The sequence below is a fragment of the Papilio xuthus genome, unplaced genomic scaffold (assembly GCF_000836235.2).
Source record: "Papilio xuthus unplaced genomic scaffold, Pxut_1.1 DF825946.1, whole genome shotgun sequence".
NCBI classification, from domain to species: domain Eukaryota; kingdom Metazoa; phylum Arthropoda; class Insecta; order Lepidoptera; family Papilionidae; genus Papilio; species Papilio xuthus.
The window spans coordinates 1,259,126-1,281,572 of NW_013532703.1; the positions used below are offsets into that span (position 1 = coordinate 1,259,126).

The window sequence follows — 22,447 nt, forward strand, 5'->3', positions numbered from 1 at the left end:
TTGGCCAGCGTGGTTGACTATAGCCTAGTCACCCCTAACTTAGGATAGAAACAAACATAGTAGTTTCGGTGCTTATTCAATCAATCAAATCTTTCAAATAGAACATTTTAAGGTTAAAATAAAAAAAATAAAATGTATAAAACATTTTATTGACAATCTTAGAAACAAGTGTAAATACAAAGAATAGTTAAAAATTAATTCATGGTGTAACTCGCTTGGGGTCGCGCGGGAACAAGGACGTCTTGCGGATGTTGTCTAGACCTAAGTACAGCATTACTACGCGCTCCAGACCTATACCACCGCCTGAGAAATAATACAAATTGATTATTATAATATGAAACTAGCAGGCGTCCGCGACTCCGTCCTCGCGGTTAAAAAAAAACATAATTAGTAGCCTTGGTGTTTTCCAGGCTAAGTTCTATGAGATCCATGCAGCCGTTCTAACAAACGTCCATTAATTCAAACATTTTCATTTATAATATTAGTATGATTTTTTGGTTTTTGAATACGCTACAATTTTTTTTAATATTGACTGAAAATCGTCTTTTATAGGCTGATGATCCAAATAATATAATTTTAAGAAAAATAATTCTAATTTTAGAACAAAAGAAAATTTACCAGCATGCGGAGGACAGCCCAGTCTGAATGATTCGATGTAGGCCGCTATCTTACTGATATCTGTTGAATTACAATAATTAGTACAAGTGGCGCCCTCATTAAATATATTTTGTAACTTCTACATGCATATTTATTACATTTTCATGAAAATTATTCCTCGTATTTTCAAAATTTGTCTGCGACATGTGACACGAGAATAAGTCGCCACAATATCTCATATTAACCGTTGGTTTCTGAACCCAAAATCTCTATATAACACTGAGATAATATGTTTTAACCATGGATTTTGGTGTCAGAAACCCACGATAAATCAACTGTTTGACTTATAACTAATAATAAGAAAATGATGAACCAATGCCATGATGCAGCGCTCTCTGCGCCAGGAAGTCGGGGTCGTGTATCCGCTGGGCGCCGCTCAGTATCTCCTCCCCGCGCATGAACATGTCGTACGAGTTTGACACTCTCTGGAAACAAACAAATATTAATGAATAATAGTACACTTTTATAAATTAAACTAGCAGTAGCTCGTTACTTCGTCTGCGAGGAATTTAAAAAAAATAGCCTATGTGTTCTTCCAGACTATGTTATATATACCAAATTTCATCAAGATCCTTTCAGCTGTTCTAGAGATATCTTCAAACAGACATCCATCCATCCTAATTTACACTTACTAATATTATAAATGCGAATATTAGGTGGATGGATGTTTGTTACTTATTATCTTCAGAACAGCTGCATGAATCTCGATGAAATTTGTTATACATATGGAACATAGTCTGGAAGAACACATAGACTACTTATAAAGGTAATTCCGCGCATTCAGTCACGGGAGATAGCTGCTTTTTTAATAAAAGCAATAATATCATACCATCTTATTACCAGATTAATTATTTAAAACATTATATATCGTATTAATATATAAAAAATTACAAACCGGGTTGTTAGGATCAGGCATCGTGTAGAAAGGTCTGACAGCGAGAGGATATTTATCCAGAATGTAGAAGTCAGTGTCATACTTGGCCTTCACCAGACGACCCAGCAGCTTCTCATCAGGAGTGGACAGGTCATCTTCCTCACCCACTGTCACACCTGGGAACAGAGTTCAAATATGATGCAATGTTTTTTTTCCATGTGGCTAATGAAACAAAAGTCTAAATTAACAACAGGGGACATACAGAAAGATAATATTTCCAATTTCTATGCGTCTTTTTTCCTGCCAACTTCACTTTCCCCTTCCCATCCTTTACTAATACATGGGAAGGGAAAAGAGGAGTCAAATTAGGTGTCGGGTAAGCACACTCATAAGATTGTACACGGAATTACTTAGTACTTGAGGCCTATCTTCTGTGGTCGTATACGTGATGATAATATAAATAAGCAGTTAATTATAGACCCAATAGCCTAATGGTTAAGTGTACGGATTTCCGGTCACGAAGTCGGGGGTTCTAATATCTCCATTCAAGTATTGTATAAAAAAATATATTTAAGCATCTGTTGTCTCTCACCAGCTTCCTTCAACATCTGTATCGCTTGCGGGAACTCCAGACGTAGCGGCGGCTCCAGGAACTTGAAGGGCTCCACACGGAACTGCTGACCCACCACTGCGATCTCACGAGCGTATCTACATAAGTTGGCACATTAGCTACAAGAATACTCTTGTTTACGACGTGCCAAGTCAAATGTGATAGGAGGGAACTTAGAAAATTTAAAAAATATTGCGTTTATACATTGACTTGCTGTCGCCCATGACTCTGTTTACGCTGATTAAAAAAAAAACTTAGTAGCCTATGTGACTTTCCATATTATTTTCTACCAAATTTCAGCGAGATCCGTTCAACAGTTCTAAAGACACATTGAAACAAACATCCATCCATCCAAAAATTCGCATTTATAATATTAGTAAGATAGTAAGAAGTTAGATATATACTTTTAAAAGTATGGTTTTTCATTAAATTCATATTAAACAAAAAGAATTACCATCTGCCATCTAATCAAAATTATTGACTTAGTATGGAACGAAGTTAGAGCGTCGGTGGCTCAGTGGTTAAGCACTTGACTTGCAATCTGTAGGTCCTAAGTTTGAATCCCGCCATGTACTAATGTGTTTTTCTGTTTCCGATTTACATATGTACATTTATCCGACGTTCTTACGGTGAAGAAAACATCGCGATTCTGCACATATCTGAGAAGTAATTCAAAAATATGTGTGAAGTCAACCCGCACTTGGCCAGCATGGTTGACTATGGCCTAATCACCCCTAACTTAGGTTAGACTCTGAGCCCCTCGGTGGGGACGTATAGTGAGACGATGATGATGGAACGGAGTACAAAAATTCCAAACCTAAATCTGCCTTTCTAAATCTAAAAAAAAAGTTTCTATCCTAAAACATACTGTTCCTGTAATCCTCTGAATATTTCAGTGAATGTATCAGCGATTGTGTCAACCACCTCATGGTAGTGATTCTTGAACGCCATCTCCAGATCCAAACCCACGAACTCGGTGAGATGTCGGTGCGTGTTCGAGTCTTCTGCACGGAATACTGCACCCACAGTGAACACCTGCAAATATCAAACTATTTTAATACTAAAAACTAATAAAAAAAACTTAATTTGTGAATAATCCGACTCCGAAGGACCTTTAAGACTTGTCTGTTAATTCCACGTCATATAAAGAAGGAATGGATTGAAGAGATGGATTTAGCCGAGGAGGACGAAACATCCTATTTCTGGGCATCTCTTCTTGTGTTGATAAAAGGTCACATCTGGTCAAAAGTTCATTTCGCTATTTTAGCGAATTTACCGTTTGCTCAATTACCACTTATTACTGCACAAAAAAACATTTTATATAGTTGAAATATGCAGATACAACACTACTCAAGCCTGTAACGCCAAAGGTGTAGGCAGAGACTATGAACCTCTATTAATTGATCAAGTTTAGTATTTTTTATATATCAGTATTAATTATTTTTTATACATTTATGTCTTTTTCAGGCAAATGTCTTATTATCCGACCTTATCAAAGTCAGCGGCGATAGCCATCTGCTTGTAAAGCTGCGGACTCTGCGCGAGGTATGCTGACGATTTGAAGTACGACACTGTGAACACGTTGGCGCCGCCCTCTGACGCTGCTGATATTATCTTCGGCGTGTGGATCTCCACGAAACCTGCAAATAGTACCAGCTTTAGGGCAGAACGTAGTAAGGCGACCGCCCAGGGCGGTGCACTGAAGGGGACATCTAAGGTCTAAGAAAAGTTTCACACCCTGTTAAGTAGTTTGGTGAAACCTGTCGCAAGCGACTTACAAACGAGCTTAATAAGTAGTCAATATGTTCTTCTAGACTATGTTCTACATCTATGCCTAATTTAAGCGAGATCCGTTCAGCCGTTACGGAAATATATTCAAACAAAAAAATAAATAAAAAATAAATTAAAGAAATTTGTTAGTAAAATGTAATGTCTGACTACTGGTAAAATTTTCATGTTTTTGTAAAATTGTTTCTCGTAAGTGAATTTTGTAAATTCTTGGAGAAATAAAGATCTTAAACCACCAACAGACATCGATCCATGTAAACATTCGCATTTATAATATTAGTAAGGTAAGTAACCACATTGACTGACCATAATATCTTTCCATCAGCTTTCAAAAGGGTAAAACACGTGTTCATTTAAACAGTGCCTTATCTATATTTTTTGGGGTTACACAAAAAATTTATTATAATAGTAGGAAAATGAAATAAAAAAAAATTACATGGTTACCTTTCCTCGTGAGGATGTCACGGAAGAGTCTGCAGACTCCGGCTTCAACGCGGAAGATGGCCTGGTTGGCCGGAGTGCGCAGATCCAGGATGCGGTTGTCCAGACGCGTGTCCTGGTTCACGCGGATCTTCAGCGCCTCCGGGTCCTGTACCACATCCATACCTTGTTACAAAATGGAAGAGGAACACTACACATCAAATTAAACGCAGAATTATTTCCATTTGACGCCTTTCTTTATATATATACTAGCGGCTGCTCGCGACCCTGTTCAGGAGGTATTATAAAACTGAATTAATAGCCTATGTGGTCTTCCAGTAGTTCTCGTAGTATTATTCAATTGTAGATTTTCTCAATTTTATAGGTAATTTAATAAAATTAGTAATATAGCTCACTATACCCTCATAGTACCCACAGAGGGACTCGGAGTCTACCCTAAGTTAAGGCTGACTAGGCCATAGTCAACGACGCTGGCCAAGTGCGGGTTGGTTGACTTCACACATATCTTTGAATTTCTCCTCAGATATGTGCAGGTTGCATCACGATGTTTTCCTTCACCTTAAGGATACCTGATAAATGTATATACGTAAATCGAAAAACACATAGGTACACGGGATTCGAATTTAGGACCTGCAGATTGCAAGTCAAGTCATCCCGGAGCCAGCAAAGCCAAAATGAATAATACTGACATCATTCTTCTCCGGTCTGGAGGCATCTTCTATCTGCAGCGGCAGTTGCGCGCGAGCAGCTGACACCTGCCACACCTCCTCAGCCACCAGCTCCACCTCCCGCACGCTGCACGACTCCACCGGAGAGCTGGTCTTCACCACACGACCTTTCACATCCACTATTGACTCCTTCGTTATGCTGGAGATAACAAAAAACTTCCTTAATGTCTTTGAATTTATCTTATTTGATATTAAAAAAAACTTGAAGGGTAAATAATACATTTTTTTATATGGAACGTTGTGCTACATGTTAGATAAATAAAAAAAGTGGTAAAAAAACGACTTCAAAAAAATATTCTCAAACAAAATGCACTGAACAGTAACAAAATATCATAAATATGTTGGAAAGTAAGAAAATTCTCTTCATCATTGTAATTTTTTATTTATTGCAATTTGAAATCGAATAAAAGTTTATTACCTATACTAATATTATAAAGCGTAAGAGTTTGTTTGTTTGTTTAAACGCGCTAATCTCAGAAACTACTGTTCCGATTTGAAAAATTATTTTTTTGTTGTATACTTCATTTATAGAGGAAGGCTTTAGGCTTAATAACATTACGGACGGAGTCGCGGATGACAGCTAGTATTATTAATATTAATATCGAAGTTTTTGGATTAAGTTCAGAAGCTGACATGTTTTACTGATTCCTTGATGACACTATATCTCATCTCATTCACTGACCTTCCGACAAATTTGACCATCTGCTTGCTGACATTCCTCTCCTCGCTGACGCTGACCAGCAGCTGCACAGTGCTGGAGTTCTGACGCAGCACTGCGAAGCACTGCTTGCCTTTAGCGCGTGATGTGTGTAGTCGGGCTGGAAGCATTGTGGAATAAACATTATGTTAAAAGATATAGGTTGAAAGTCTTAAATACAAATAAATATTAATCAAAACCATATAACCAACTTTAATAAACATTGTCTTCACATAGATTTTATGTTTTATGAACAGGGTATTAATCATACAACTTAGTTTAGCTCTGAAAATCTAATCTTAATTGATAAAATAGGTCCGTTACAGAGGTCATTAAATAAAGCTTTTATTGTATTTAATAGACAGAATTAAGAAACATTCCCGGCTGCATCTTCTCGTCAAAATCCCATCAATATTGGTCCAGCCCTTCCAGATTACCCGGAACAAACACACCATGGCAGACGGACAAAAATAAAAAAAAATAAAAAAAAAAATGTTTTTTTTATATCAATAAAGAAAATACATTATCTGTACAAAATACGTATTTTCGATATTAAATTTAGACACTCTAATTAAATTAATATGTATAGATGCACTTCTCACCTCTGACCCACACATCCTGTCCGTCCAACATAACTCCAAGGTCAACCACATCAGTGTATACTCTGTCACAGTGCTCCCCTGATGATTGTATCAGCTTTCGGATCCCATATCGACCCTCAGAGCAGTCAGACTCTGGTGCCTCAGTTGGTTGCTGTCCTGATGCTGCCTGGTGATAAAAATGGCTTACTAGAACATTTTTTTACTATATAGTAGCTGTCGCCCGCGACTCCTTCCGCGCGGACTAAATAAAATACTTAATTAGTATGTGTTCTTCCAGACTGTTCTTTATGTATGCCAAATTTTAGCAATGTTCATACAGTCATTCTCGAACCTTCAAACAAACATCCATCCAACTAAACATTCGCATTAATAATATTAGTAAGATAGATTTGGTAGATTTGGCTCACGAGGTTACCGCCATGTGGCGTATGAAATCGACTACCATTATTCCGATAGTCGTATCGGTAAATGGACTGATAGCGAAGAGCTTCGACCAACATCTCAAGAAGCTCTCGCTAAACAGTTGGATTAAGGGCCCGATACAAAAGGCAGTTATCCTAGAAACCGCGCGCATCGTGAGAAGGTTCCTGTGTCTGCAGCCCTGACCACTGGTTGTTTGAGTCATGGGATTCCGCAGCCGGTGGTGTTCTCTTTTTAATATAATATGTTTTGTATATATATATATTTTTATATGAAATGTATTATATTAGAAATGTGATAAATAAATGTATATGGTTAGTAAGATAAGAATGTTATTCAATTTACCTTATGCTCTGTTTTCTTTTGTTGTTTTTCAGCAGCTTTAGCTGCTTTCTTTGCCGCTTTTTTACTTATTGCCGCATCTCCCTCCACAGTTGGCTGGGTTTCTTCTGAAACCACCATATTGATAACACTAGAAATAAAAAAAATCCTGTTTTGCACATAAATCTGATTAAAAAGTTTGTTAAATGAAGCTTTTATTGTCATTTGACGGGACATTTGCTATTTCAGTCATTGATTAATTAAACAGTCCTTGGATTTCACATATTAAATTTACGCTAAGCGCCTCCCTCAGTGTTTTAATTCCCAATTATACTAATTCTTTTAATAATAAAATTAGGTTTTCTTATATCTTTTTGTTGCAAATGCATCCCGGAGGCCTTATATAGTCCACTTTCCCTGCCCACCCTCTTTCTTATAAGGAAAGGATGGGAAGTGGAGGTTGACTTTCCGGATGAGAGGATGCATGGAAAGGGAAAATATTTTCTTTCCGTGCACCCTCTCCTCCGTCGATTAAAGGTAGGCAACACATATGCAATTGCATATGTCTATGGGCAACAGTCACCTCGCTATTTCAACGATTTCAGGTGGCCGCTCGCTAGTTTGCCACCGTCTGATATATAAAAAAAAAACACAAATATTTTCACATAAAATTTGTTATATAGGTCTAAACTGGAGGTTATAAATAACTATCTTATCATTTTAAAGCACTATATTATCGTAATATAAACATAGTATTGGGTCAATACTTGATATGCTGTATGTTGTCACTACAATGTCACTATGCACTTTACATAATAATAAGCACAATACATAAGGATAATTTACATAAATGATGAATGTATGTATAAAATAGACTCCAGTACTCTATAAATATACTTGTATTTATGAGTTAATTGTTATTTAAATTTAATACTAGCTGTCGCCCGCGACTCTGTCCGCGGGGAGTTAAAAAAAACTTTATAGTCTATGTGTTCTTCCAGACTGTTTTATATCTATGCCACATTTCCTCAAGATCCATTCAGCCGTTCCAGAGATACTTTTAAACAAACATCAATCCATCTAAACATTCGCATTTATAATATTAGTAAGAGAAGATATGAGGTGTTAATTAGTAAAAAAAAAGAACCTTGTGATCAAATAAACATGTCTATGGAAAATATGGCTTAATCTGCAATATGTAATAAAATTTAAATATTGTATCTAGATAAAATAAGCCCTTATTACATTATTTAGGTAACTATTTAATTTTGTAGAAAAATTATAATTATGTGTCATAAATATTTCATTCAATACTTTGTATGTTGCATCATTTTACTGCTAATTTTATTAATTATGATTAATAAAATATTGTATCAATTCTTTTATAATTTTAAAGCTACAAATAAACATTTTAATTTTACACACATATAAATACATTCATAATTGCCGAAAGTATCCGGGAAGGCGAAACAAATCGTATAACTCTGCTTCATATATTGCAAAACACTTATTAAACGTCTTACCTATAGAGTTGTAGGTTTGTATTAATTACTATTTACAATTTATCTGATTGCAATTATTGAGCTGTTGAAACAAACCGTATCAGTTAAAAAGTTAAACTTTTATAGGTTAACTTTGATAAGTAGGTGACCTTTTTGACTTTGACATTTAAGTAATGTTGACACATTCAATCATTCTTTTAAAATTCTGCCAATACAATAATTGTTTTCCAATTTTTTATGCTTCTTTCAAATTCTTTGAAAATAGTGTAAAAAAATTACAACATTAAAAAGAACTAGCTTGCCATTTTCATAACATGGATTATTTAACTCGTATTTTCAAACAGCAAAAGTAGACAAGAATAAAAACAACATTTTTGTATTGAATTCATTCGCAATGTTTATAGTTTAAAGGAAATAATTTTTCTAGAGTTTAATACGATTTGTGGCAGGTGTCACATTTTTACACATTCGGTATCAATATTTATTGATTAATAAATTATACAAAAGACATAAACATCGCTGTTATGTTTAAATTATTTGTTCAAAATGTCAAAAGATATTATTTACACTAACCTGGATACAACTGCTGTGAAATATTATTGTAACGGTGCAAATCTTAGAGTAAGATGCCTGTCTTTACGGCTAATATTCCCGCTTTGCTTAAAGTTGGCGACAAAATTGAAATTGGTGGAAAAATTAAGGACAACGCCCGAAAGTAAGTCGGAGTGAAAATCACTAATGATATTATGATGATCCAAATGATGATTTGAGCTTTTCACACCATACACAAAATATGTAGGTACTTACTAGTTGTCGCAATATAGAAGCCACTTACTAGGAACGAAAGAAAAACGACAACGCAAGCAGAAAGGCACAGTGAAATTGTTAAAGTCCCATCTTATAACGTTCATATCCTATAAGTACAGTTGTAGTATAAACCCAAATACTAGGAGTTAAGAGTTTTGTATCTGGTCATCGACCAAATCACCAGTTGCGGAGTCCATATATATTTTTTTTTAAATACTATTATTTTAGGATGTCGGTTAATCTATGCGCTCAAGAAGGTGAGGAACCAAGGGACGTGGTGCTGCATTTCGATGTGAGATTCCATCGCGACAATATTATTTCTCTGTCAAGGAAAAACGGTATCTGGATAGGCAGCGGCAACTACGATACTAACTATAACATGTTTGTACCTGGTTAGTTTATAACCGATTTTTATTTTTACATTCACAATTATTTAATAATTCTAAAGATACCTGTAATAATTCAATCATCTGTGTATCTTTATTTAGGTACGATATTTAGGATAGTCTTCGAAGTGAAGGACACAGATGTAATCACAATCTATTGTCAGGGCAAATTCCATTCCAACTTTCTGCCAAAGATCCCACTCAGTATGGCGCGGTACATCGTCGCCTGGGCCGATGTAGAAAAAGTTTCGCATTGCTACTTCCATTTCGGGTATAAAGTAAGTTACAAATTACAAACTACAATGAGAACAATCACAAATAGTCGTAAATTTAGCAGTTTAAAAATAATTCTAATTCTTGTCAAAAGGGCGTTGGTGACGAAGCTGGGCCAGGGTGTCCGCCAATGCAATCACCGCGAGCTCCTCCAAATTTTGTAGCCGGAGATAACAAGAGATGGTAAGCTCCTTTTACCACCTTACCACGCGAAGCATTTCTTCAAATTTACGACACTAAAGTACATACTATTTGCAGTCAACGACCTCATAAGAAGTTAACTGGCTCGCCAGCCCTTCACTCTTCCAACGAAAGTTCAGATGAAGAACACGGTAAAGGAAGGGCGAAAGCAGATGGAAGAGCCGATCGTTTTTTTTATGAAACATTAATGTGTCAAGCGCCGGACTATTCTAAATTCGTGCATGACCCGAAATGTAGGCGCGAAAAGGTTCAACCCCGCGCGAAAGGAGAATACAGCAAAAAATATAGAGAGATTTCTGATAGCGAAAAGAACGACACCGAGGATTTTTCCGAGGAGCTGGTTTCCAAAACCATGGATTCATCCATGATCGAGTCAGAAGAAGTGCCGGAAATGATGCTGAAAAAAAGATGTCGACGAGGAAAGTTCGCGCCACTAGCCCAAGTCGTAAATTTTATGGGAAAAACAAAGAGGAACTAATTCTACGTCACCGTGGCCAATTTTTCTATCACTGGTAATTTTTTCTACACGACTTCATTTATTTTTTACGTACAATTGTTTTTTTTACCTTTATGTATCTTTGTTGTAAACTTTAATTAAAAATGTGTTTAGATTTTTTTTCTAGTCTGGTGGATCGTCTAATTTTTTTTTATTATTTGCCGATATAATTACAATGTAGATTTTAAACTTCAAATAAAAGAACAACATATCTTGATGGAAATATTACGTTCTGAGTTTCGCAAATTCGTAATCCTATTTTAACCGCTAAACAAAAAAAAAGAAAAACATGACAAAGACAGCACACGAAAAATATTGTCAGTAAATGAAAACACTAAACATGTACAGAATAACTTTAATTCTGTAAAACATATATGTACAACTTCAATCAATGCAGTGAAAAGTGACCATATTGAACATCAATGAACACTTATTTGAGGCTATACATTAGAATAATTTTAGGGGAAGACAGCTTCAACCAACATTATCATTTACAGCAACAAAATTTGTTACTATTGATCGGAGGAAGATTTAAAATGGAGAACCATTTCAACGTTTTTACTGGCGTCAATCGTCCCTTACTTAAATCAGCTGACTAGGTCGGTACTAACACAAGATCCATTTATATTACAGTAATTTATTTATTTTCATTTGTATATGTTTACCAAGCAGTCGATTATTTGTTGAACCTAAAAATACTGTTTTTTTTTGTAGAAAATCTAAAAAATCGTAAATATTGACCATAGACTAACAGCGTAATGTCAATGTCATGTTGTTAATCTATTTTGCCATGGATCTTTGTTGTGGTTTTGGTACGTATTCAACAATATTCTTAAGCTTAATTTAAATAGAATTAATATTTTAGAGAAACAGTTGTCAAAAATTTTACCTTTATTTATTTTGTTCGTGTTTAGTACGACTTAAAACATCATGTTGTAAAATCAAAGATTTGTATTCAAGCAAGTGAGTTTGTAGTTTTTTTTATTCACAGTAAAAATTACTTTATTTTAGTATTATTACTAGTTTTATGGTATGTGTACAGTGGAAATTATTTAAAACACTAAAACAAACTCTTATAATTTCGTTTACTTCTACTTGTTACATTATCTTAACATTTTTGAGATCACAAGAAAAATGTCAATAATAATAATGCAAAAGGACGTTTAATATTGAGCCAGAGAATTTGAAGTCAATGTTAATTCTTAATTTATGTTTAAAATGTACCCCATTGTTCATATTTTAAGTACATTTAAAAATTTACAAATAATTTATTACATTTCTATTAAACTTTCACCAAATATCAAAAGGCGGCAAGTTTAGTAAAAAATAATTTATACACACAGATAAATAAATAAACACATAAATAACTTTGTGTATAAATTATTTATAATAAAATTTAACAATTTGTTTATTTACAAATAGTATACATTTGCTATGTCTTATGAATGGGGCATAGAACCTTTTTACTACATATTTAATTCAATGCTTAATACCACCATAGCTTATTCAATTGCTTTTTACTACTGAATCACATGTACAATGATAATAATATCTTACTAACTTTTTTTTTTAAATTTGTACATGGATAGTGGCAATGGAGACCAATACTAATAATTAACAGATTAGCTTGCAATTCTTACTTTATTTATTATTGCATTCATTTTGAATTGAACGATAAATTTATCTCAGCTTATAGTTTAAAGAAAGTGAACACATCTTTGTCAGTTTTAAGATATATTGGTAAAAATTACCATAAAATTTAATTACCGTTGTTCTTTCAAAGAATTATGTTTATTCTCTATTAAGAGGGATGACAATTTGTCAAACAATCAAGTTACAATGAAGTATTTTAGCAAATTTAATAATTTAAAACTAATATATACAGGTATTTTTTGCACTTTTGTCCGATTACCAACACTTTACCTCTTAACAAAATCACAGATAATATCGGCATGTTCTTCACTAATACCGATACTAACTAATTGGTTCTTTGACACTAAATATAAAGATTCACCGTCAATTTCATGTTCAAGTAACACTGACACAGTTTCTTCCCATTCATACTTAACAAGATGTTCCGTCAATTCTTTTACCTGAAAAGTAAAATACTGAATAAATAACTTATTGTATTATAGTTTTAGACATTATTAGATAGAATCATTTGGCGCGAATGACGTGCTTTCGTTACAAAGTCTAGTTTCAGAATGATTAGTGAGGGGACATAAAGTTTGACATTTTAACAATGCTAGTGTTGCACCAGTACACCGGCACAGTGTCAGATTTTTTTCCTAACAATAGTTATTTCTATGTTAATTCTTTTGTTACTCCTCTTACTATCCTCTAGTCAAGATTCAAATAAATTAACCACAGTGCATGTCGTTTTTATCATTTCCCTACAATCACTAATCAATAGATTTATATCCTATAAGTAACTAATCTTGGACACAAAGAGAAGCGACAATAAAGGTTTTCAGGGGCCTTTTGTTGGGATAAGTTCAAATTAAACAAAAAACATACCGTCCAGCTTTTTACTGTCTCCGTCTTAAGCGCTGCAAAAGGGTTATCTGAAAAGAAACATGCACGATAAAATTCTTGTTGCTAAGAGGTTACCAAGAAAAAATAATCTTTAAATCTTTAGAAAAGATCTTAAAAAGAACTTAGTTTTTATCATTCCTTGTATGTACATGTAAAGTAGTACCCTGAACTGAATTTGTTTTGTTTATAACATAAGGTATTGCAGATTTCCATTAACAATAACATGTTGCCATCCCTCTATAGAGTAGAGAATTTTTTCTTTAATACAGGTGTCATGGTAAAATTTTATGGAAAGAGAAATGAAAAAAGAAAGAAATAAATCAATTATGTTACCTTTTTTACTAACACTCTCTTTACAGTCTTTATTTTCCTCTTCTTCAGCCAGTTTTTTCTTTTCTTCTGCGTCATTTAAATTCAGATTTGATAAATTAAAGATCTTAGTGCTGTTCTCAGGCTTGACTTTGGTATCTTTTTTGACCTCTGTGACTGTATTTGGTGGAAGTGGTTTCTCTTTTAATGGTCTTCGGATCTAAAATAGTTAAATAACATAAATTATTTCAATAAAGAGGATTAAATCATAGATTTAAAAATGGTTATCATAGTACCACTGGCCTTAGAAATAAAATGTCATGAGAGAATTGATGTTAAATAAATTTGAATTTAGAACAAAAAAGAATTTTTTTTAGACTCGACGTTTGAAATAGGAATATAGACGAATTTATAACCTCCTTTTTTTGAAGTATGTTCAAAATATAGCTAGCTAAATATATGCTTTAAATATTAAAAAAAATACTTACAGGGAAAGCTATATTAGATTCCTGTATAACATATCCATCTAGTACATGTGTCAAAACAAAACCATTCTTATCATTTGATTTACTATTCCCAAGTACATTAATTTCTCTTATATTTGGTTTTACAACATCATTTGCATCTTTGCCTATCTTTTCTTCTTTTGCTTGAACAAATACTGGATCACTGTCTTCATTTTTGGTTGCTTCTTTGTTTTCCTCCTCTTTTTTGATTAATTCTATTTTGTTTTCCTCCTTTTTGACTAAAACTTTTTTACTTTCCTCTTCCTTTTTGATTATATCTTTTCTAATTTCTTCTTCTTTTTTGATTAAATCTTTTCTAATTTCTTCTTCCTTTTTGATTAAATCTTTTCTAATTTCTTCTTCTTTTTTAATTAAATCTTTTCTTATTTCTTCTTCCTTTTTGACTAAATCCTTTTTGTTCTCCTCTTCCTTATTGATTAATTCTATTTTATTTTCTTCTTCGTTTTTAACTAACTCCTTTTTACTTTCTTCCATATTTTTAGCTGGTTCCTTTTCAAGCTCCTTCTTAAGTATTGATTCAGATTTAATATCACTTGTAATAGTTTCCACTTTTACTACATTTGTACTTATAATTTCTTGTTTATCAGATAAAACTCTATTTCTTGCCTGTGTAAATACTGTATTCCTTAATAATTTCTCTGTTTCACTTTGCGATGTTTCTTTGACCGTTTGAACTTCCATTCTTTGTATGTCTTTTATAGTTTCTTCATTACGTATCATAGTAGGCATTCTACTAATATTTGGAGGCATTTTATGTGTTTTTTGCATTGGCATTGTATTCACGCCGATACTACTGACAGTGTTTGTTTGAACTGAGGATACTACAGCAACGGGTGAGTTCTTTTGTGGTATGTGATTAATCATCATTTTCTTTTGTACCTCATCAGGCGATTCACTCTTTCTTTTTCTATTAAACATACTCTGTTCAGTGTTGGTATAATTCGATGTCATGACGTAGGTAAGTGGGTTTGCATTGTAGGGTAAAGGCTGCTGTAATTTAGGTGGACCTTTAATTTGGGTCTGAGTATTATTAGGTGTTAAATTGGATGCTATATTTCTCTGTTGCTGTGGTCTAGGTTGGATAGGTCTGTAGCTGTATGAAGGAACATTTTTTGGTGCCGTGTTAACTAATGTGTTTACAGTAATATTACCTTTTGGGGAGACAGCAGCAATTTTTTTTACTATTCTTTCGTGTGTGGAATTTGAAATTGTGCTTGATGTTGGTGGTAAGGTTGGTTTATTGGCGACCAATGTTTGCATTGGTCGTATTTGTGTGATTTGATCTTGCGTGTCATTAGGTCTTTGTAAAGGTTGTGTTGGCTGAATTGGTACCATTGTTATCGACTGTGGCAACGATGTTTGTATCATGTTACTTTCGTGTTGGAACGTTTGCTGTACAGGTCTTGGTATATTTTGCTGCATTTCAATATTTCTTTGAAAGTTCATAACGTTCGTTGTAGTTACAGCCGGTCTAGGTGGTGTTTGTACGTTTTGTATTATTTGTTTGTTATTAACGTTTGTTGGAATGAAATTTATTTGATTTTGCGTGATTTGATTTTGCATGTAGTTTGCAGGTATTACTCCGTAGTTTGCAGTGGCAGTGTTTTGTGTAGGCTCGCTCGGTGCTGTGTTGTATGGACCGGGGGTTGGCTGTAAAGATTGTGGTGGGTTTCTCTGCAGCATATTAGTCATTTGTACATTTGTTGTGCGCACTTCTTTGTGTTGAGCTTGAGATATAATTTGTTGTGGTATCATTTGCTGTATGTTGTTGTAGTTTTGGTGGATGTATATTGGATTTTGTGCTGGATGCTGCTGTATTTGTTGCATGAAGTTGTTGGGCGCCATCTGTTGGACGTACATCACGTTGTTTTGTGGTCTGTTCTGTATCCATGGTGGAGGGTTGTGTGGATTTATGAATATCGTTTGATTCGGTTGTATTTGTTCACCTGGAAAACATATGATACGAATTAGAGAATAGCAGATATTAAAAGAGAAGACTAGAAGTAATTTGAAGAGACACCCACCAGGTTGAACCAAGATTTGCGTCTCGTATACTAATCTGACGGGGCATAGAAGCATCTGTTGTTGAGCCGCTCCCTGCTGCCCACTGGAAAAATGAAATGGTTTGTTAAAAAAATTAAAAGCGCTATTAATTGAAAGAGGATACACTAGGCCTATTTGTCACTGCGTTTAATAAGCCTAGCAATTTCCAGATAGTAAAATAAAATAATAATATTCGTGGTAGAAAATAGGAATAGATAATTTATGTTTTTTTATAGCGTAAGGCGGCGAAGAAGCAAAGGGCCACTTAAATTTAGTCAAAAAATGACCGCTGCCCGTAGACATCCGCATATGCAGATTCGTTTAATCTACAGCTGTGGGAACTACAGAAAGAAGATATTTTCCCCTAGTTTCATCATCATCGTCAGCTTTAGATCGTCTACTACTGAATGTAATCTTGTATACTATATATTTAACGAAATAAGAATTGCATCAAACTTCGTTAGTTCATAGATTTTTGTCGGCTGTAATGCCTATTGTTATGAGACAAAAGATTCTTACCCCTGTTGGTCTTGATAAATTGGCTGCTGCATCTGTAATTAAATAAAAGAAAGCGTCAGTTTTTCACAATAATTTTAATTAAACTTGTGTTCTTAAATGTGCGTTTCCACTGTAAAAAAACTTGTCTAAAAACATGTTGTCATCTAAAAGAATTTTGATATATAAAACATCGTGTGAACTTCTGTTTGAGTACTTAAGACTATAAAGTCGGCTTTTACCGTCACTTGACCTGAATGTATCTTAAGTCAAGTAATATTTGAGACCAGAATGTTCATTATTAGATTTACACGGAACACAGGTAAAACTGACCAATAGCTGATGTTACGAGGAATATAAATCCCAAGAGTAAAACTGCACAATGTAAATAAGAGTTGGTTTCCACTGTACACACAATTTAAAAACAAATATTGTCATCTCTCACATTCTCTTTGGAAAAATAGAGAACATGTTTTATTATAGTATATAGTAATATTTAAGTGCAGTGAAATTTCACGATATTATGAACAAATCGTGCAAAATACAAAATTACCTGTAATAAATAATTAAAATAGTAAATCAAATCACCTAATCAAATACAGAAATAGTGATATTAAGCTTCGTCTGATTTTCCCGAGAATATTGGGTAATTCACAAAAAAGCATACTGGCAAGACCATATTATCAAGGTGTATTTCCTCTACTCCTTACTAATATCAAATATAGAGCATTATGAGGAACGAAGAGCCTACGGAGCAAGTTCGGTTATCCAGAGTATACGATTATTTCGACCCAAGTAATTTACTAGGAAATTTTGAAAACTATACCATTTCGCTATAACCTACCAACACGCTTAGGCCTACTATAAATATGTTGACAAAGTAAAAATGCGTGCCTGCATAATCGAAAACAAAAAAAAACCCGCCTAAACAAGCCGTCATAGATTACAAACATTCCGTTTTGACAGATGCCAGTGAATATAAAACAACCGAGTTTAAACGTCCGATTTTAGGCGGAAATGGATTCCCAACTATTGTATACTTTAAAATGTATGTATTAACATTTATATGGATAGAAATTAATGTAATAGAATAAGATGGGTTATAAAAAATGTACAAAAAGGTCATATGGTACAGCTTGACCTGTCAAACGCATTAGCATTTTGTTTATATTTACCCACCAAGTAATAAAATCGTTCGTAATTTTACAACTCACATGTGATTTCTACAAAACATCGCTCCCCAAACCGAGCCATTGGCGCTTACCGTCAGACTCCATTTTTCACCCCACATAAATTATTGTATAGAACGCAACAAAAAAAAACTACGGAATTGTCTCCATCTTAAATTTGTATTATTACAACTTGATAAAAATTCCAAACGAAATTGTACTTTATACTTTGACTTTAAGGTAGTCGTTTGCTTGTCATTTGAAAAGGAAATATTTCAAAGGGACGTCCTTGGGTTTGGAAATTGAACTCTATTGCGTATTGCGTACAATATATTTTCGTTTGTTGGAATTATTATCGTCAAGCAGTAGTCCCCTTTGCCTCAACAACGGCAGACATTTTTTGTACTAGTGTTGTACCGTTTCGGTATTTATCGATATTACGATGCTTTCATTCAACTAATGACTTTTCAGATTAACATTGATTAATATTAAAATACATTGAGTAATACATAATGTAAAAATATCATTAGTGAACTAACTTTATAGAAATAAATTAATGTAAATGAGATATCTTATATTGATACGATCATTTACATATTCATTGGTTATTTATTTCTGTTACATGAATTATATTTTTACATAAATAAAGAGTAGATATATAGAATATAAAATTTAAATAAATATTGAAATACAACTGAATTCAATATTAATACTTATTTTTACAACTAAATCATAATCTTTACATATAAAAATGCATCACTGGCCATGGTATAATTTTCAGAGAAAGAAGACAAACACATTCGCAATTTTTGACAGCATTTGTTATGACAGAAGACGAGAGTAAGTAAAAAAGAGAAAAATTTGATGGTAAATAGGACCTCATACCTCAAGGAGAAATTTTATCTGAGCGTGAGTGTTCATATAACACTCGACGAATAAGAATTTCTGAACGATACGGCATTTTTAATCACGTTTAGAGTTACAGAAGGTTACAATGCAACTGGCAAGCGTAGCCTTAAAAGGCGCGCAGCGGGTTTTTAGCAAGGCAAATAGGTTTCATATTCTTTCAGATATTATACTTTGTTTTACAAAATGTACACACAAATATTTAATCCTTTTAATTCCTTTTAAATAATTAATTTAAAAAAAAACTATTAAAGTCGAATAAGTCAATATATCGATGAATTTATTTTTATCGACAACTCCAACACTAAAACAAATATAGAGCGCCCTGGGGGGCAGCGCGTCCCTCGCTCGTCCTATAAATAAATCACAAGAAAGAAAGAGAAACTTGCCCCGGCACTGCCAGCACGTCGAACAGAGACACCCTAAGCAAACTAATTAAGTAAGCCAGTCAAATAAATACCCACGGGAAATTCGACCTTATTCCCATAGCAATAAGAACCCTAAGTGTAACATACTATGATGCTTAAAATCACATACATGTCATATGACACATTATACAAAAACATGTATCGAGTTACAGACATCATGTTTACATTACTCTCTACATTAAATATTAACCAAAACAACCAAAAATACAACCATTACTAATACAGGTGAATACAAAATCATATCGATTCAACCATAACACTACAAAGTTATTCGTTTATCGTTCCAAATATAAATTTCGAAGAAATTCTCCAGTCTCGTTCAAATTTTGAAACGATATTTGCAACGTGACGTGTAATGCAACAAAACACCAACATAAACAATGTCACAGAATAAAAACTAGATCAAAATGGACGGATGTTCGATATCAAATTTAACAAAAATCACTTACCTCTGTGAAATCTTGTCAAAACACAGCTCGGCATGCACAAAAAACCACGGAGAACGAATTCAGAACGCCATAAATACGGTCACTCCGGACATCTTTCGCGACGAAATGGCGGCACGAATAACGTAAAAGATTCATCCTCCAGTGAGCGACATCGGTACCATGCGACCGGGAGCGATAACGGAATTGCGACAGTATCGCTCGTTCCGTATGGAGAAGCGTTGCACGCTATCGATTTTACTGAAACTTGACGTTTTCTGGTACCGGTTAAGTCTGGCCAATGATAAACCGCTGGTTACGAACGCACCGTATTGGATGAAACGTGTTTCGAAATTCAAACACGTGCTGTGACCCCAATACCCTCTCGTTAATTCAATTGTAAACGAGTTTCGTATATTTATCTCTTTCTTGCACGTGCCATTTTTCAATAGAAATGAGCGAGAGTATAAATTCTTGGAACGTCAAGCTTGCAATAAAATATCTTTTGTTGTTTGATAGCATGGAATATTGAGTTGTATTCCATCTTGGTAAAGATAATATTTCAAGCCATGTAAAAAATCATTACTTCGTTACGTATTTATTAATCTGTGGTGATGTCATCACTATTGTATGGATTCTATGTGCACACGACGACGAAATACTTTGAGCTCAATTTAGGAACAATAAAACATTTATTTTATACATATTAAATTATGTTACACACATAAGAAGGTCGATAAATTTTGCTTATTATATCAAGGTTTGCTGTAAGAATTATGGAGGATACTGTTAGAATTTAGGCTAATAATAATGACGCGAAACTTATCTTTTGTTTCAAGGTGAGATGAGTAAACGCGTTTCTGCACGGTTTTATTTTAAAAACAATGGGTTGGCTGAATTTAAATAGAAAAGAGTTTTTATATTTAGTTTAAATTCTTATACTTAATCTTCTTTAGATCACTACGTTTTTTTTGTATTATATAAGTATTGAACTATGTTACCAGTTATCAGTATGATTTTTTATTAGTGTTATTTTTGGTTTTGTTTTTTCTTAACAAATAGCCAGTTTGATCAGTAACAAATATAAATACTTCTACGCTAATCATTCTGTCTAGTTATGTATTTATACTACCAAGTAATATAATGAGTCGGAGAATACGATTCGGCACGTCTAATTCCGGGCTGTAACAAACGATTAGCTTTTCGATTACGCGACCAAAGAGACCCTAGTGGTCGTGGATGGGCCCTGATGGCATACCAAGCGACCCTGGGAGACGGTGACATAAAGGTTATATGACGCCATAATACTCTGGAGGTACGGGGAAATGTCTTCCTCATTTAGAAAGTAAATTGCTGAGGTTTCCAGTTTGGTCCTCGCTGTAGCGGCGTTAGATATCCTATCCATAGAGTTTTTTCTGACACCACAAAAGAGGTCGCCGCAAAAATCTCGCCCACGACGTCGGAAACACTAAAACCGGCCCTGGTTCCTCGAACATTCCAGAACCTTTTTCTTTTACACTAGAGGTTGACCTCCGAGGGGACATTTCGGGGCGCCAAATTATTTTTCCACCCGGACGTCTGATATAGACAAAACGACCCTGGTAAATAGTAATCTTACATGGATTCTTTTTTGTAGGATACTGACTCCCTTGGCGTAGCAACCAAAGTGACCGAGATCGCTAAAGTCGCCAGTCCTACGCTGTCTTCTTTGTAGAATACGGATTTATTATTTCTAGGCAAAGCAATTGAAGGTTTATCGAGAAATCTAAGCATTATCTAATTATTGTTTTTAAATGGCTGAGAATTTGGTTAATAATATTCTATTAACCTTATACAATAAACATATGACTAGAAAACAAACTTGTTTTTTTTACAATTAAAAAAAAACGGCTATGCATACTTATTGAAATACGTTGTTTGTTATATCTTACTTCTTACTAATGTTATAAATGAGAATGTTTGGATGGATGGATGTTTGTTTGAAGTTATCTCCAGAGCGGTTCAACGAGTCTTAATGAAATTTGGCATAGATGTGCATAGGTTGCTTACGGAGTCGCGGACAACAGCTAGTCACTTATGAATACCTTGATAATGTCACAATCTTACAATACAATCATGATTTTTATCACAATGACGTATAATTAAAAAGTTAAACGGGATTATAAGTTAATCTCGGAAGTTTTCAATTCGAATTATTGCTATTTCAATCCGTAAGGCGTTATATGTCAAATATATATTTTAATTTTCTAGCCTATATTACACATTTATTAGAAAAGTTATAACTTTTTTTTAGACTAACTTTTCAGTAAAATAATGAACAGTTTTCGACGCTTACTGTAGTTATTGAAATGATGCCCATTTTCGAAATATTTATGTAAGAAAATTCAATCCTACAGCGTATTTATAAGCGTATATTTATAAAAATGTAAGTTGTTTTTATATGCTTTCTGACCACGAGTACCAACTATGAAAATACAAATCTTGACATTTAAAATGTTTATTGTATGGAATATTGAATTCAACGTGAAACATGAACATGAACATGAAACATGAACTTTGTATTTTGTTACTGAAAAAATAATGTATTAAAAAGTACGCGATATAATTTTAAATCTAGAGCACATTTACAAATATATTTTAAAGGTTTTATATTTGTAGGTTAGACTGCACTTCGTCAAAGATGATTATTTCATTCTATCAATTAGTTAAGAAACAGGGATCAAACGTACTTCGGTTGAAATCAAGTACTTATCGGTTAATCTCTCCGCTCGACTAAGCACCTCTTGTTTTTTCAAATCAAGAAAACA

General features: G+C 33.9%; 3 protein-coding genes across 3 annotated transcripts; 1 reads left to right on the forward strand and 2 right to left on the reverse strand.

Moving 5' to 3' along the window:
* Window positions 1-128: 128 nt before the first annotated feature.
* On the reverse strand, window positions 129-8,816 carry AspRS (aspartyl-tRNA synthetase). The gene is made up of 13 exons (XM_013321856.1): window positions 8,662-8,816; window positions 7,163-7,289; window positions 6,398-6,563; window positions 5,781-5,916; window positions 5,060-5,237; window positions 4,374-4,518; window positions 3,630-3,781; window positions 3,010-3,176; window positions 2,124-2,239; window positions 1,553-1,707; window positions 971-1,082; window positions 619-678; window positions 129-303 (listed from the first exon to the last, which is right to left on the reverse strand). The coding sequence occupies exons 2-13, from the start codon at window positions 7,277-7,279 to the stop codon at window positions 200-202; spliced, it is 1,608 nt and encodes a 535-aa protein (XP_013177310.1). The 5' UTR covers window positions 7,280-7,289; window positions 8,662-8,816; the 3' UTR covers window positions 129-199.
* A 224-nt stretch (window positions 8,817-9,040) lies between these two features.
* LOC106124145 (uncharacterized) lies at window positions 9,041-10,879 on the forward strand. The gene is made up of 5 exons (XM_013320614.1): window positions 9,041-9,355; window positions 9,676-9,839; window positions 9,936-10,111; window positions 10,201-10,289; window positions 10,365-10,879. The coding sequence occupies exons 1-5, from the start codon at window positions 9,267-9,269 to the stop codon at window positions 10,783-10,785; spliced, it is 939 nt and encodes a 312-aa protein (XP_013176068.1). The 5' UTR covers window positions 9,041-9,266; the 3' UTR covers window positions 10,786-10,879.
* A 1,292-nt stretch (window positions 10,880-12,171) lies between these two features.
* LOC106123795 (reticulocyte-binding protein 2 homolog a) lies at window positions 12,172-20,469 on the reverse strand. Its single transcript, XM_013320202.1, has 8 exons — window positions 19,665-20,469; window positions 16,737-16,768; window positions 16,199-16,281; window positions 14,526-16,120; window positions 14,136-14,417; window positions 13,672-13,867; window positions 13,321-13,367; window positions 12,172-12,896 (listed from the first exon to the last, which is right to left on the reverse strand). The coding sequence occupies exons 2-8, from the start codon at window positions 16,766-16,768 to the stop codon at window positions 12,723-12,725; spliced, it is 2,409 nt and encodes an 802-aa protein (XP_013175656.1). The 5' UTR covers window positions 19,665-20,469; the 3' UTR covers window positions 12,172-12,722.
* Window positions 20,470-22,447: the final 1,978 nt, after the last annotated feature.